Source organism: Hippopotamus amphibius, chromosome 15, assembly GCF_030028045.1.
Source record: "Hippopotamus amphibius kiboko isolate mHipAmp2 chromosome 15, mHipAmp2.hap2, whole genome shotgun sequence".
Classification (NCBI taxonomy): domain Eukaryota; kingdom Metazoa; phylum Chordata; class Mammalia; order Artiodactyla; family Hippopotamidae; genus Hippopotamus; species Hippopotamus amphibius.
In genome coordinates, this window is record NC_080200.1 from 40,497,325 (window position 1) to 40,512,073 (window position 14,749).

The 14,749-nt window shown below is 37.1% G+C and overlaps 1 protein-coding gene across 12 annotated transcripts in view; it reads left to right on the plus strand.

The window, feature by feature from the left end:
• The window catches only part of CPLANE1 (ciliogenesis and planar polarity effector complex subunit 1), a 119,535-nt gene that overhangs the window by 58,936 nt on the left and 45,850 nt on the right, over positions 1-14,749 (plus strand). For 10 of the 12 annotated variants that reach the window (XR_009049125.1, XR_009049126.1, XM_057708115.1 and 7 more), the window contains 9 exons: positions 125-291; positions 800-876; positions 2,052-2,131; positions 4,698-4,890; positions 8,934-9,227; positions 9,408-10,178; positions 11,365-11,531; positions 12,593-12,725; positions 13,638-13,692. Coding sequence is in view for 10 of the 12 variants with exons in the window: in XM_057708115.1 (XP_057564098.1) it covers positions 125-291; positions 800-876; positions 2,052-2,131; positions 4,698-4,890; positions 8,934-9,227; positions 9,408-10,178; positions 11,365-11,531; positions 12,593-12,725; positions 13,638-13,692 (1,937 nt within the window). In the remaining 2 variants the exon portion in view is untranslated. The remainder of the gene's footprint in view (positions 1-124; positions 292-799; positions 877-2,051; positions 2,132-4,697; positions 4,891-8,933; positions 9,228-9,407; positions 10,179-11,364; positions 11,532-12,592; positions 12,726-13,637; positions 13,693-14,749) is intronic. The other 2 variants (XM_057708116.1, XM_057708126.1) reach the window with 1 other exon arrangement.

The window sequence follows — 14,749 nt, forward strand, 5'->3', positions numbered from 1 at the left end:
AAAAAACAAAGACTTTATAAATACGAAAGCTTAGTTTGTTCTTTTTCAATAAACTGAATCAATTGAAAGCAAGCTTTTTGTTCCCAAGAATGAGTTGTAATTTTAGCTGCTTCATTTTTGTCAGTAGAATGCCAAGTGAAATAAAAAATCCTGAAATAAAAGGAACCAATGATGAGATTATTTCTGTCACTGATGATACTGAAAAAGAATTTGTAGATATTGATGAGGATCTTTTAGAAGGAGAAACATTTACACAGGAGGAAATGGATATATACCCATCAGACTATGAAGGTCAGTTCATTTAGCAAATGTTTTTGTTTAACCTTACTACTTTGATATTGGTGAATGATTATTGGAGATAACTTAGTCTTATATCTAAATTAGCATGTTTGTAATCGCCTAAAGCCAAACATTTAAAGAATTAATATTTATGAAATGTTAAGCATATTAACTCATAACCCGAATTTACAATTTTGGGGCTTTTTGCCTTACTGTGTAATTATTATAGGTCTCTTCATTTCTGTGCACCAATTCTATGAACCTTCGCTTGGCGGTCTTTAAAACAAACGCTCAGAGCTTTATATGCAGTTATGCACGTGATATGAGGCCTCTCAACGCTCATCTGGGATTCACTTGATGAAGAAGGGTTGTCTCTAGGTGTTAAAAGATATTTTTGTAAGGAGGATAGAAAATGTTTCTGCCATTACATTTGTTTCCTGTAATATTTCTGAACCTTCTAAAAAGTAAATTGATTATTTTTCAAAAGGTCTGTTCTTTCTTCCTTCTTGTTTCCATGTAGAGGATGCCAAAGAACCTGTTGGAAGTGCTCAAAGTCCATTTTACACGCAGATGCAGACTTTACCACAGCATTTAGAAGTAAGTCTATAAATAGTGGATAAAGTTACTTAAATTATGCTATGGTAGGGACTTCCTAGGTGGCACAGTGGTTAAGAAGCCGCCTGCAAATGCAGGGGACACGGGTTCGAGCCCTGCCCTGAGAAGGTTCCCACATGCTGCAGAGCAGCTAAAACCCATGCGCCACAACTACTGAGCCTGCGCTCTAGAGCCCTAGAGAAAAGCCCATGTGCAGCAACGAAGACCCAAGGCAGCCAATAAACATTAAAAAAAAATTATGCTATGGTAACACTACAGTGTTTTTATTCAATATAGCTAACCAAAGCTATTATCTCTTAAAAGTATACTGTGGATTGTAGAGTATAGCCATGCAGCACTTTTCTTTTACTGGAATGCTATTATTAGTTAGATGTCTAATAATTTCAGGCAATGAAATGTTAATTTCATACACTGCTGTAGTAAAGTAATTTAATCAAGAGTGATACAAGTGTTCCATGTTCAGGATGTATAATTCAGCAATAGTGTGCAGTTTTTGCACATACATGCACTTTTATGTATTGTTTGTTTTCTCAAAACTCTATATACTGCATTTCCAGGTAGAACACAGACATTTCTAATTATTGAAACAATTCTTTTAAGAAGGATTAGTTTTTTTTTTTTCTTGATTTTCTGGTTGTTTTCACAGTGTACAGTTGGCCCTTGAACAACATGGCATTTAGGGGCTTTGACCCCCATGCAGTCAAAAATCCGTGACCCGTCATCTCAGTATTCATGGAGGATTGGTTCCTGGTGCGGTCAACCAACCCCAGATTGTATAGTAATGTATTTATTGAAAAAAGTCCTCATATAAGTACAGCTGTTCAGTTCAGACTGGTGTTGTTTAAAGGTCAGTTGTACTTACTTATGCAGTGATGTGTGTGATTTACAAATACGTTGTAAACACATTGTAAATGATTTCTAGTGACATCATTTTTCTTTGTAGTTTAATATGCACAGTGGCCCAGGGTGATGGGCCAAAGGCATCACAGTATAAAGATCTAGTCAGAGCAGAACTGGGAGTACATTTTAATGTTTGGTTTCTCACTTGCTTTTAGACTCTTATTACTCCAGGTGAGTGGCTAATGTGAAACGCAAGATACCTAAGACAGTAATACCTGTTTGTTTCACCTCTTTTTGGGTACTATTCATTTTAACAGCATTCCACAGGAGAGGTTCAGTGTCCAAGGGAAGAACCTTTGGAGACGTGTATGGAGAAAAAATCAACTGAACAGAAATGGTAAGGGGGAGAAAGTATGGAAGGCTTTCAAAGCTCATCTGGGATTCACTGGATGAAGAGAGTTGGTTTTTTTTTTTTCCTTATAATTTTTAACAATATATATTTTATGGTGATGTTGTGTTCCTTCAGTTTAATAGTGATAGTGATGATGATTCTTAGTAAATTATATACTTCTGAATCTTGGTAGAGTAAAGTAAATAATGATGCCTAAAATGCCTTTTGTCCTCCTATCACTATCAGCCTTAAGGTAAAATATAGCTAAAAATAGACCAGCTTATTCAGCTGCTAATTAGGGGATTCCCTTTCCATACTAATTCCACTTTTATTGGGTCAAGTAAAGAATCATTATGTTATAATATATGTGTGTAATCTTTCACCATTGTAGTATGATTACTGCACACTGTCCATAGGGCTTTGATGGACACATACTCTGCTTGCTAGCTTATTATTGTTTCAAGGATAGCTGAAGGCAGTTTTCATTTGTTGCAGTTTGAGCATGATTTCTTAATTTTTAGAATTTTTGATGTTTTAGAATTACCTTGGTTAAAGAAAAGCAACATAATTAGATTTTCTTTCTCTTTTGTTTGGGTCTTCTGTGGATAATTAACAAAGGGAATATGATTAATGTCCTGTGCCTTTACAAATAATATAGATATTTCTATTAATAAAAAACTAGTCATTACAGTTTCAGATGTAATCATGGGCTCTGTAGTGTTCCTGAGCAAAGCATCTGCCTCTTCCTAGGTGACATTTGAGGTCCCAGCTAACTTCATTTCTGCTCATTTTAGATTATATTATTCCTGTTGCCGAGCATTTAATAGTGTTCAAGTCGTATATTAAAGCCACCCGGACACATTCTTTGCTTTTGTTTGCGTCTGTTACGATTGCTATGGAGACAAATGTGAATAGATTGTAATTATGAGCTAAGCATTAAGGTGAGAGGATGTGTAGACCCTTAGATGGCTGAGCACTAGATCACCTGTACCTTAGATAATGTGAAGAATATCTTGCTTCGTCATTGGTTATTAACCTTTAAGTATAGTATGATCGAAGCCTTCACAGATCCTGGACATATCATTCCTCATCCACTCTGTGTAGATCCAAGTCCAGTAGTTTCTAGGTAAGGATTTTTGCATACTGCACCATTTTGATATAATTACAAGTAGATAAGAGAATGAAAGGATTCCTACTGCACCACTTTGAAATAATTACTAAACATCTAGACGAGAAACTAAGAGAGTAAAATGAAAGCAACATTAAGCACTGAAAGAACAAAATAGGTATCCATTTCTGACTCATTTACGTTTATTATTTAAAGATTTCCCTCTAACAGTTGTGTTTTAAAGACATGCAGAAACTATTCTAGAGCAAGTCTTTTCTGAAAAAAAGAAGTAGTGGATATATTATTGAAAGATGTATTTCTTGCTCATTTTCAGTCTCTAGCAGATTTCTAATAAGATGTGAGATGCTTTTAATTCTCTCATAGAGCAGAGTCATCCAGTTCTGTCTTTTGAGTTTCTTTTACAGAGGTTGAACAGTGCATTTAGTGTTTACAAGTTGTGTTGAAATAGGAGAATGATATAGCACAAATTTGCTTTAGAAAAAAGTTCTAGTTGTGGAGAATATCTCCTTGTTATGTGTTGAAAGTAAAAGCCAATAAAGTTGTCTTAAAATAGGCATGTCAGTTGCAATGCCTGTTTTTCATGGATTTCCCAAATATAGTTTTGTTATTGAGGATGTGAGATGCTTGATAAAAGGTGAATGTTATTGCTGAAAGGGAATGAATGTAAATCCAAATAAATCTAAACGCAATTTAATGTTTTCTTTTTAGAAACAATGATCAGTTTATTTGGACATGAGAGTGCCTGTTCCCTAATTTAGGTTATGAAATTGATTTGCTTATGAAACACTGAGTACCTTCTGTGTTTTAAGAATCATCCCCAAACAATCATTTTATTAAAAACGTACTTTGATTTTTAATTTTTATTTCTAAATAAGCATTTTTGTTAGGGTTTAATGATTAATATAAACTCTGTGATTTGTTTGGACATGAAATGTTCACAGTACTGTTGTTTCACATTTAATGAAGAACAGCAGGAGTTTTTTCTGCCCATATTAGAATTAAACATTTTTTTTAACCTGTACTTTCCACAGTTTTCTTAAATCCATTCCAGATGATTAAATTTAGTCCAAGAAATATATTCCTAAGCCAGATTACATAGTCTCTACACCTAATCAGAATGATTGCACAGGTCTCAAACTCAGTTGCCTATAGGGACAAGGCAAGTGAAATGAAGGTGAGAACTGTCCTGGGTCGTACACCATAGGGAGGGGACCATGGTTGACCAGACATTACGTGTCCCTTAATTACGCCATTTGGGTGAATAACTGTGCTGGTGACAAATGTGTCTGGGGGCTCAGGGATACAGTGAGATAGGCTTGAGGGTTTAAATTTCCTGAAAACTTCCAGAAAGCTTTTAAAGTGAAATAAAAAAAGTAGTAGCTCATAGGCATCTAATTTCTTTCTTGATTAATGTGTGTTTTTTCTTTATGTGCTTCTGCATAGTGCACCGGTCTCTGCATGTAAAGACAAATCTTCCTCAGCTTCACCTTTGGTATCAAATGGAGTCACTCTTGCTTCACAAACACCGGGACCAACAGCTCAGCCGACCCAGAGACACGAACCCAGGGCTCAGTTATCACATTCTTCCGATTCTGTTAGGCAAATGCTCCAAGATGAAATGTTTAAATTAGTTCAGGTAAGCACATCTCCATATAAACAAATAAGTCTACACATGATATATATGTAAGGTTGTAAGATACGAGCAAACTTCCAGAGGCGGACAAGTTAAAATTAAATTGCAGGGTTTCTCTGCTTTGGGCACTCTTCCTTTGTTATTCCAAAGTCCTAACTCTAGGGCCTAGACTCTAGGCTGAGTTCCCTACTTCTCATGACAACTTCTTTTTACTGAGCTCTTGGGGATGCAGAGCTGCTCACAAAAGTGAGGTGGGAGATAATCAAACCAGATCAGCAGACCCCTGCTCAAAGGTATCCAAAGTTCATTTTCTAACACAGCCTGTCAAGTCATATTTCTCAACCTCAAACCAAATGTTGGCTTGGTTTGAAATCATCAACTGCTTTTTATTTATTTATTTATTTATTTATTTATTTTTAAAATTTATTTATTTTATTTATTTATTGGCTGCGTTGGGTATTCATTGCTGCACACGGGCTTTCTCTAGTTGCTACGAGCAGGGGCTACTCTTCATTGTGGTGCACAGGCTCCTCATTGTAGTGGCTTCTCTTGCTGTGGAGCACGGGCTCTAGGCACATGGGCTTCAATAGTTGTGGCACATGGGCTCAATAGTTGTGGCACATGGGCTCAATAGTTGTGGCTCATGGGCTCTAGAGCACAGGCTCAATAGTTGTGGCGCATGGGCTTAGTTGCTCCGTGGCATGTGGAATCTTCCCAGGGCAGGGCTCAAACCCATGTCCCCTGCATTGGCAGGTGGATTCTTAAGCACTGTGCCACCTAGGAAGTCCACCATCAACTGCTTTTTTTTTTTTTTTTTAAGTATTTTTTTAAATTTTATTTTATTGGATGTGTTGGGTCTTTTTTTTTTTTTTTTTTTGCTGTGCGTGGGCTTTCTTTAATTGCGGTGAGTGGGGGCTACTCTTCATTGTGGTGCGCGGGCTCCTCATTACCATGGTTTCTCTTGTTGTGGAGCATGGGCTCTAGGCGCATGGGCTTCAGTAGTTGTAGCACATGGGCTCAGTAGTTGTGGCTCACGGGCTCTAAAGCGCAGGCTCAGTAGTTGTGGCGCACGGGCTTAGTTGCTCCGCGGCATGTGGGATCTTCCTGGACCAGGGCTCGAACCTGTGTCCCCTGCATTGGCAGGCGGATTCTTAACCACTGTGCCACCTAGGAAGCCCCTCAACTGCTTTTTAAAGTATTGTTCACTGTGCCTTCTATCATCTTTTTCTCACCTGCTTATCCTTTTGGCTGTCTACCAACAATTTTAAAATTATTTCCTTTTTCTATTTTATTCCTTAAACATTGATTTCCCTCAAATTTAATCTTCTCTTCATGTGTTCTACATTCACTCTCACATCCTTTTTTGTGATGCAATATACCTTTTTTTTTAAACTTTTTATTTGTTTATTTTTTTACAATAAACTGCATATATTTATACCATTTTTATATAGATAATTCTGGGCACTGATTTTCTCTTTGAACTTATGGACCCTGATGGGAATATTTTTTCAGCATGTCCCACTGTCCCATGAAACTTATTGAGACTGTTTTTATTCTTATTCTGAATCTTGTCTTTCAGTTTTCTATTTAGTAGCATGACCTATTTTACCTGCTTAAAGGTTTAAAAGCATTTGTCAAACTTGTTTTTTTGGATTACCTAGGGATTTTGCTGGTCGCTGCCCTGTATATTTAACAAATTCTCCTGATCATTCTGATACACACAAAAGATTGAGAATCACTGTTTTGCATATGCACTCCAGTGTTCATTGCAGCACTATTTATAGTAGCCAGGACATGGAAGCAACCTAAATGTCCATCAACAGATGAATGGATAAAGAAGATGTGGTGCATATATACAATGGAATATTACTCAGCCGTAAAAAGGAACGAAACTGGGACATCTGTAGAGACATGGATGGACCTAGAGACTGTCATACAGAGTGAAGTGAGTCAGAAAGAGAAAAACAAATATCATACAGTAATACATATATGCGGAATCTAGAAAAATGGTATAAATCAACCGGTTTGCAAGGCAGAAACAGAGACCCAGATGTAGAGAACAAACATATGGACACCAAGTGGGGAAAGTGGGGGTGGGGAGTTGGGGCAAATGAATTGGGAGATTGGGATTGCCATATATACATTACTAATAAGAAAAAAAAATCAAATTGTACACTTTAAATATATGCAGTTTATTGTATGTCACTTGCATCTCAATAAAGGTTCTTAAAGGAAAAAAAAAGGAAAAGAAAGAAAAAAAAAAAAAAGGAATCACTGTCTTAGACTTCCCTGGTGGTACAGTGGTTAAGAATACACCTGACAACACAGGGGATACTGGTTCGATCCCTGCTCCAGGAAGATCCCACATGCCAAGGAACAACTACGCCCATGCGCCACAGCTACTGAGCCTGCTCTCTAGAGCCCATGAGCCACAGCTACTGAGCTGCAACTACTGAAGCCCGCATGCCTAGAGCCTGTGCTCTGCAACAAGAGAAGCCACTGCAATGAGAAGCCTGCACTCTGCAACAAAGAGTAGTCCCCACTCGCCAAAACTAGAGAAAGCCCGCAGGCACAGCAGCAAAGACCCAATGCAGCCAAATTAATTAATTAAAAAAGGAGAATCACTGTCTCAGGGAGTCATCTTTGCCTCCTTTCACTGTGCACATCTAGTGTTTTACTGTGTCCTCTTGACTCTTGCCCACATTGTATGTCAGTACAGCTACTTGTTATTTCTATAGCGGTAGCCAAGCTGAGAGTCTTAGAACTTCACAATTCTGTTGTCTTATAATGCATTTCTGAGATATTCTTCCCCAAATATTGTCTTCATACTCTTATTTTCCTGTTTTAAAATCTTCAGTAATTTTCAGGTATAAATTTATATACTATATGATATCAGTCATGTTTTAAAAATATGAAGAGTGAAGGGAAATACACTAAAAATGCTAATACTAGTTATCTTTGGGAATAGGATTATGAATCATTTTTATTTTCTTTTTTATGCTTCCTTTTTCTGTAATAAACCTGTATTTACTTTATAATTGAAGGGAACATACATTTTTTATAAAACCTACAGTGTTTCCTTATTGGCTTGTTTTATGAAGTGCAGATTCTTCTGTTGGGCTTGAAAGACTCCATGGACAGCTTTTACCTCCCCTCTCTCCCCACTGTACTCTCACAAGTCCAGTGGTTCTCAGTGTGTGGGTCCTGAGCCGTTAGCATCAGCATCGCTTAGATATTAGAAACACAAATTCTCAGGCCCCCATCCCAGACCGATTGGAATCAGAAGCTGTGGGGATGGGGCACAGCAAAGAGTGCTTTAACACGTCCTACAGGTGACTCTGATATGTGCTGCAGTTTTGGAGCCTCTGTGCTTACCTCTCTTCTCATTAGCTATACATTTCCTGCTCCATCTAAGCCAGTGTATATGCTAGTGGTTCCCAAGCTTTGAAATCACCTAGTCATCTTTAAAAAATACTAATCCTGGCTCACATCCCTCAGATACTCTGATTTTATTGGTTTGGGGTGTGACCTGGCCACTGGGATTTTTTTTCATGATCCTCAAGTGATTCTGTCTTTCAAGGTTTGTCAGCCACATTGCATACCTTTGTGTTTCACTCAACCAGCCCTTCCACAGGAATTCCTCACTCTTCACCTGTTTGCTAATCTCTGCTTTCTTCTTTCCTGAAAACCTGTTCACAACACACTCATTTTTAGAAATTCTTCTTTAATTATCCTCACCCATTCCATCAGATCACTCCTTTATGATCCCAGTGATGTTTATGTAAACTGCTTTATAGATGGTCCCAAGTCTCATTATATGTTCATATTCCTAGTTGACAGCTCCTTGAAGACAGGAAGCTATTCTTCTTTTCCTCCTTTTTTTTTTTTTTAAATCTCTCCCAGCTATGCTTCCTACTCAGCACTTACAGGTCTGACAGCTAAGACGGAAGTATGACCATTCTGAAATACTCAGATAATTGTTGTTGCTTCTTTAGATTCTTTTCATTATATTTTAAGATGTCTCTTTAATTTTTATTTTATTCTAGCTGCAACAGGTCAACTTCATGAGCCTAATGCAAATAGTAGGATCATCCTTTGCTAACCTCCCGGATATACATCAGCTTCTACAGCAGACTCAGTCTGTGCATTTGGTGGGAAGCCAAGGGTCAAACCCCACAAGAGGGAGTAATGGTATTGAAGACACCAGTAGAAATCTGAAGGAGAGATTTTTTGTTAAACCACAAGCCATGGGAGAGTATGCCAGAGAGCCTGGCAAGAGCAGCCCACACTGGCATAAAGAAACTGTGCAATCTGGTGAAAACAGTAATGGAAATTTACAGGTAATGCGTTTAAAAATACTGTTAAAGTTATTCTAGTAGTTCAGTTGTTGGTTATTTGAGTAAATAACTTATTTAGTAGTTGTTATATTCCACTCCCTCCAAAACATATTGAACATCATTTACAAAATTGGAGTTTGTAATATATTTTAATCTTACGTAATAGTTTTTTTTCTCTTCCAGAATGTTCCACATGGGAGTGTTCCTTTTTGTCAGTTAGAAGGCCAGCCCCAGAACAGAGGACTAACTACAGCATCTCAAAGCTTAACAACCACTTCATTGTCTCCAGCCCCTGCTGGAAATACTCACCTCCACCTTTTGTCCACATCTTCTGCCATTCCGAAGACACCTAGACTTATCTCCACTGCAAAAACTTTCAGACCTGGTGATGGTTTTCCTTTGCTTCAATTTCAGCCCAAGCCGGAATTTAAACCCCTTTCCTTCCATGCGGGAAGGGTTCCACAGGTTCCCTTCAGTCCTCCGCCACAGCCAAGAGAGGCTTGGGGATTATCTGATATCTTCCAACCTCCTTTGACAAAGAGAGCAATGGACACTACTTCAATGTCCCATTTGAATTTGAACCAGTATAATACTGAAGCCATAAAAAAACCAGTTGAGGAGAAGAAATGGGCAGAAACAATAATTACAGAAATCCCTAAGCATGTGAACTTGGATCAGTATGTTGGACAAGAAAACTTGACATCTCAACAGGACTCTGCAACATTTGTAAAACAAGAAAAGCTGTTTGATGTAAAGCCAGGGCCCTTTGAGATATCTCCTCAGAATTCCTTTGGACTTCCATTATTGCACCTGCAACTTAAACCTCCTTATGTATTTGCCTCTGCCTCAAGAGCATCAGTTGCAGTTCCATCAATACCTATTAGATCTGTAATAGAAGAAAGAAAATACTCAAGACTGTCACTCCTTCATTCATGTCTATCCCAAGAAAATATGGTAATTTTTGCAGTGAGGCAGCAGCACAGTCTTACATTTTTCATACCGTAAATATAGACTCAATGAAAAGCTCTTAGACATTTCTTTTTAAAAAAATAATGCTTCTGTTATTGAAGATAACATACAAAATTTGGTTTAAAATAGTAACAGGGTATCTTAAAGATTTTAGTTCTTTCTCATATATCAGTACCAGAGTTTTCTAGACCCTTTCATAGATGTTTCTGAGATTCTGCTCGGAGAAGAAATAAGAAGTAAAATGACCAGTGTTCTTGTGTGTGTGTGTGTCTGTGTCTGTCCGTCTAGAGAGAGAGCATTGTTTGAGGCTCCTAGCAGTCGTGATATGATTCCCTTCAGATCTGCTACAGGTTAAAATTATTAAATAGACCCAGATCTGTAAGCAGTTTTACATGTTAAAAAATTTTATCTTTTTAAAATACTTTAAACACAAAGATTAAATCCTTATAAACCCGCCAAATCCTCTTTAAAGTTGTAACCTTTGATTTGTGAGATTCAGATTATTTAGGTTCTAGTTTTATAAGTCAGTATGGGTTGAGTAAATGAGTAATTATTCTCTGGTACACGTTTAAGATTTGAAAATGGTACTGGGGAAAGAAATGGTCATTCCTTAGAAAAAGTACTTATCTTTTCTTCTGATCATATTATGAACAGAAAAGAAAGGGTTAAAGGAGTGGGAAAGTAGACATTTTGGGAAGGTTTTAAAGGCATTTTTTTAATTCGAGAGAATAGTCTAATGACCCCTCAAATTACTATCACCCAGCATCAGTGGTTGTCAACATATTACTAGATCTGATCCATCTATAATCTCCACCCCTGTGCAGCGTCCCTGTTCCAGAGAATTTTAAATCAAAGCTAGACATTATATAACTTCATTTATAATTATAAGAAGGAAAATTTTTAACATGAAAAAGAAATTAAGAAGTTGAGTACTTCTAACATAATTTCTGAAATAAAATGCCCAGTTGAAATTTTCAGAAAATGATTTCTAAAATCATTTATACTTTAAGATCTGGATACTCATCAGTCCAAATCAACTTGTTTTCTTTGGTATTCTCTCTCTCTTGCATATCTTAGGTTAATTTAAACAAATGTTTATCTCAGTTTTTTTTAACATTGCCTAATTGAGGTTTGTAATTTTAAATTACTGTGCTTTGTTTCTTTCTTATAGTACCAAAAACCACAACTTATTCCACTTGAAAACCTTATTGCATTTAAACAAAAGCAACAGAAATTAACGCATAATTTATTTGAACAAGGTGATCCTGGACACCTCCAGCTTCTGAAGGTCAAAATAGAATCATCCGAATTGAGACAAGGAAAGGACAGTAAAAAAAGGCAAGTTTTAAGTGAAATTTTATGTGAGCATATACCTGCAAACATACCTGCAAGTTTATTATTAGTGACAGTAATATAGTTGTAAGACAGAAGTTATCTGGTTCAACCTCCCAGCCTGTACACAATTGCATATTCGATTTCCTTGTCAAGTGTCATGCATTTGAACACATCTTATGAGAAAAATGCCTATAATGTGAGAAACAAATACTGTTTTTTTTACATTTTATTACGGAATTCTTTCCTGGTGTTCATAGGCTGGAGGTTTCTTTTACATTTTTCTGTAACAGGATGAACAGTCATCTTTTGCAGCACAAGTATCTGGTGTCATGAGATATTCCGTCTACTATCCCATACACTGAAGTAACGATTGTTGTATTCATCTTACGGTATCCTCCAGACTCCATCACAGGAAGCAGTGATGTGAATTGTCTCAGGGCACTAAGAAATGTGCATGTAAAAAGCAAGGCTGTGACTCCTGGTGAAGAGCATTTATAATGTTCTACTCATAATGGATGTTCAAAACATGTATTGACTGGTAGATTATTTCTTAGTCTAGAAGATACTTTAAAATTTCACATTTATCAGACCCTAAAATCTACTACCAGCGTTCTCTTTCCAGAAATGGTTCTTTCCTTCCATCTTTTCCAGGTAAACCCTCTTCAAAGTAAGTTTTCCCCTTAACTTTTTGGGCCCTCCTTCCTCTTTGCTGGGGTTTCCTCCTTGCCGAGGTGACTACTTGCCTAACTTCTTTTAAATAGGTGAATGGAGGTATCCAATAGGGTTTAATTTGAAAATTACCTAAAAGGTATAACTCTAACCTGAGATTCCAGTGACTAACACAGAAAAGTCAGTTCAGTAGTAGAGGAACTAGAAATAACTTTCATGTGTCCCTGACTTCTGTTTATATTTGCTTATATTCGAGCAGAATATCTTGCTAATGTAATTAAATGGCACTGAAAATAATTTATTGATGTAACTCTCTCCTTATATAGCATGATACAGATGAAAAACTGATGTTACTAAAGTAGTAAAAATATATTTTACACTATTGTTTTAAACAGACAAAGACGACGAGCTGAAAAAGAGCTGCAAGAGAAAAGATCAGAGAAACTAAGGAGAAAGCCAAGTGTGACTTTCCAATCAGAGGATTTCATCATTAATGATAATGATTCAGAAATAGTTATGAAACCCAAGGTATAGAAAAACTACCATACGTTCTTCCCTGGTCTGCACGTACACAGAGTTTGGACAGTCTGTGGTTTATCTAGTCGTCTGATTGCTATAAACTTCTGATTGTGACCAGGAGAATCTTAACATCATTAAGCACATAAATCCCTGCTGCATCCCTCCATGCAACAGTAGACAGACGGTTGTGAATGTGAAAAGCAACTTGTTGGTAAATCAAAAGCTGTAGTTTAGAGCATCTGTTTATGCGACTTTTTTATATTTGACACCACTCTGCCTTTTTTTCTATGACATCTTAATGCATATCATATGCTATTTGGGTTTCTCCTGTGATAGTTTCACCTACCTCTAGGATTTCCCAAACATAGGTTTGTTATGCAACTTGTATTTTATATCAGATCTTTGCAGACATTCCTTCTAAATTTAGTGATTATTTACCTATATTTGCAACAAGAGATTAAATAAACAGAAATAGTTTTGTTTTCTTGAATCCTAGCACCCTTTTTCAGCAAGTCCTCAACAACATGTCTGGAGGCACTTAGTATAATGTTGAGTCCATGAACAGTTTTGATACTATTTGAGAGTTAAGTTTAGTCTTGCAGGCGAGAATTGCATATAGTAATTTAGTAACTGCACTAAATTGGTAATCCTCTTTTTTATTGTTTGACTTGTGAATTTCGTCAGCACCTTTGTGGAGTTACTTTGATAGAGTAAATAATTTGATAGAATAAATAAAGATTTCTAGAATTATAGGATTTGAACCTATACCTAAAAAAATCAGCATTCCTCATAGCTATTGAATATGTTTTTCAAAATGATGACTGGAGCTCCAGTGGCGCAATTGGTTAGCGCGTGGTACTCATACAAAGTGATGACTGTCTTTGAGTTAATCATAAATTGATCATTTGGGGATTCTTTTAGGAGCAACAAGAACAGCCTGGTTCCCAGCAGCTGGAAGACTTCGACATTTCTTTTGGTATGTATATCATGATTAATGTCATGTCTCCAGAGTTCAAATCAGTTTTCTAAAAATATGTATATAAAAATGAGAGCAAATGATTTTCATGTTACCTTTGACAGGATGGTGTGTACCTGTGTGTGTATGTGCATGTGTTTGTCTTGATGTGTTATCCTTTACAGCAGTGGTTGGCAAAGCATAACCCGCAGGCCAGATCTGGACCACACCTGTTTTTGTAAATCAAGTTTTATTGAAACACAGGCATGCCCCTTTATTTACACATTGTCTGTGATAGCTTTCGCATTGCAGCAGGATTCATTTGTTGCAAAAGGGACCATATGGTTCACAAAACCTAAAATATTTATTATCTGGCCTTTTACAGAAAGAGTTTACCAACCACTGTAGTAGAGCAATACAGTTAATTAGAATCTCAAATAAGATATTGATATATAAGGCCTAAAAGGAAATTATGGGAGAACATGCCTAGAGTCAAATTAATCATAGAACATGCATGTGCATTAAAGTAAAGGCATCCGTTCAGAAAAGAGAACTTGGTTATAGATAGAAATTCTTTTCTTTCTTGAATTGGTCAGTTTATTTCTTACCACTGAATGTACATATTCCTCAAGGCTTTCTCCTTAGTATTTTTCACGCACACACACTCTGTGCCTCTCCGGCCATTCACTCTCATGACTTCAGCTCTTAAATTTTTTTGGTGACACTCAATTATACACCTACCCTCTCTCCTCTTTCTTTCTACTTTCACCTTAAATTCAACATGTTCACGGGAGTTCTCTGACAGCCTAGTGGTTAGGATTCCGGGCTTTCACTGCAGTGACCCAGGTTCAGTTGCTGGTTGGGGAACTGAGACCCTGCAAGCTGCATGGTGCAGCCAAAACAAAACATGTCCAGATTTTAAACTGGCGTTTTCCTATTGGTGATATCACCATTCATTTGATTTGGCAGGATTTTACCTTCGAGGTCACCCTTGATTCATCCCTCACGTCCGTTACCCCATTCCTTCACTTAATCCTCGACCTGGTGCTCCCTCCCTTTCTCGGTGCCATGGCCCAGC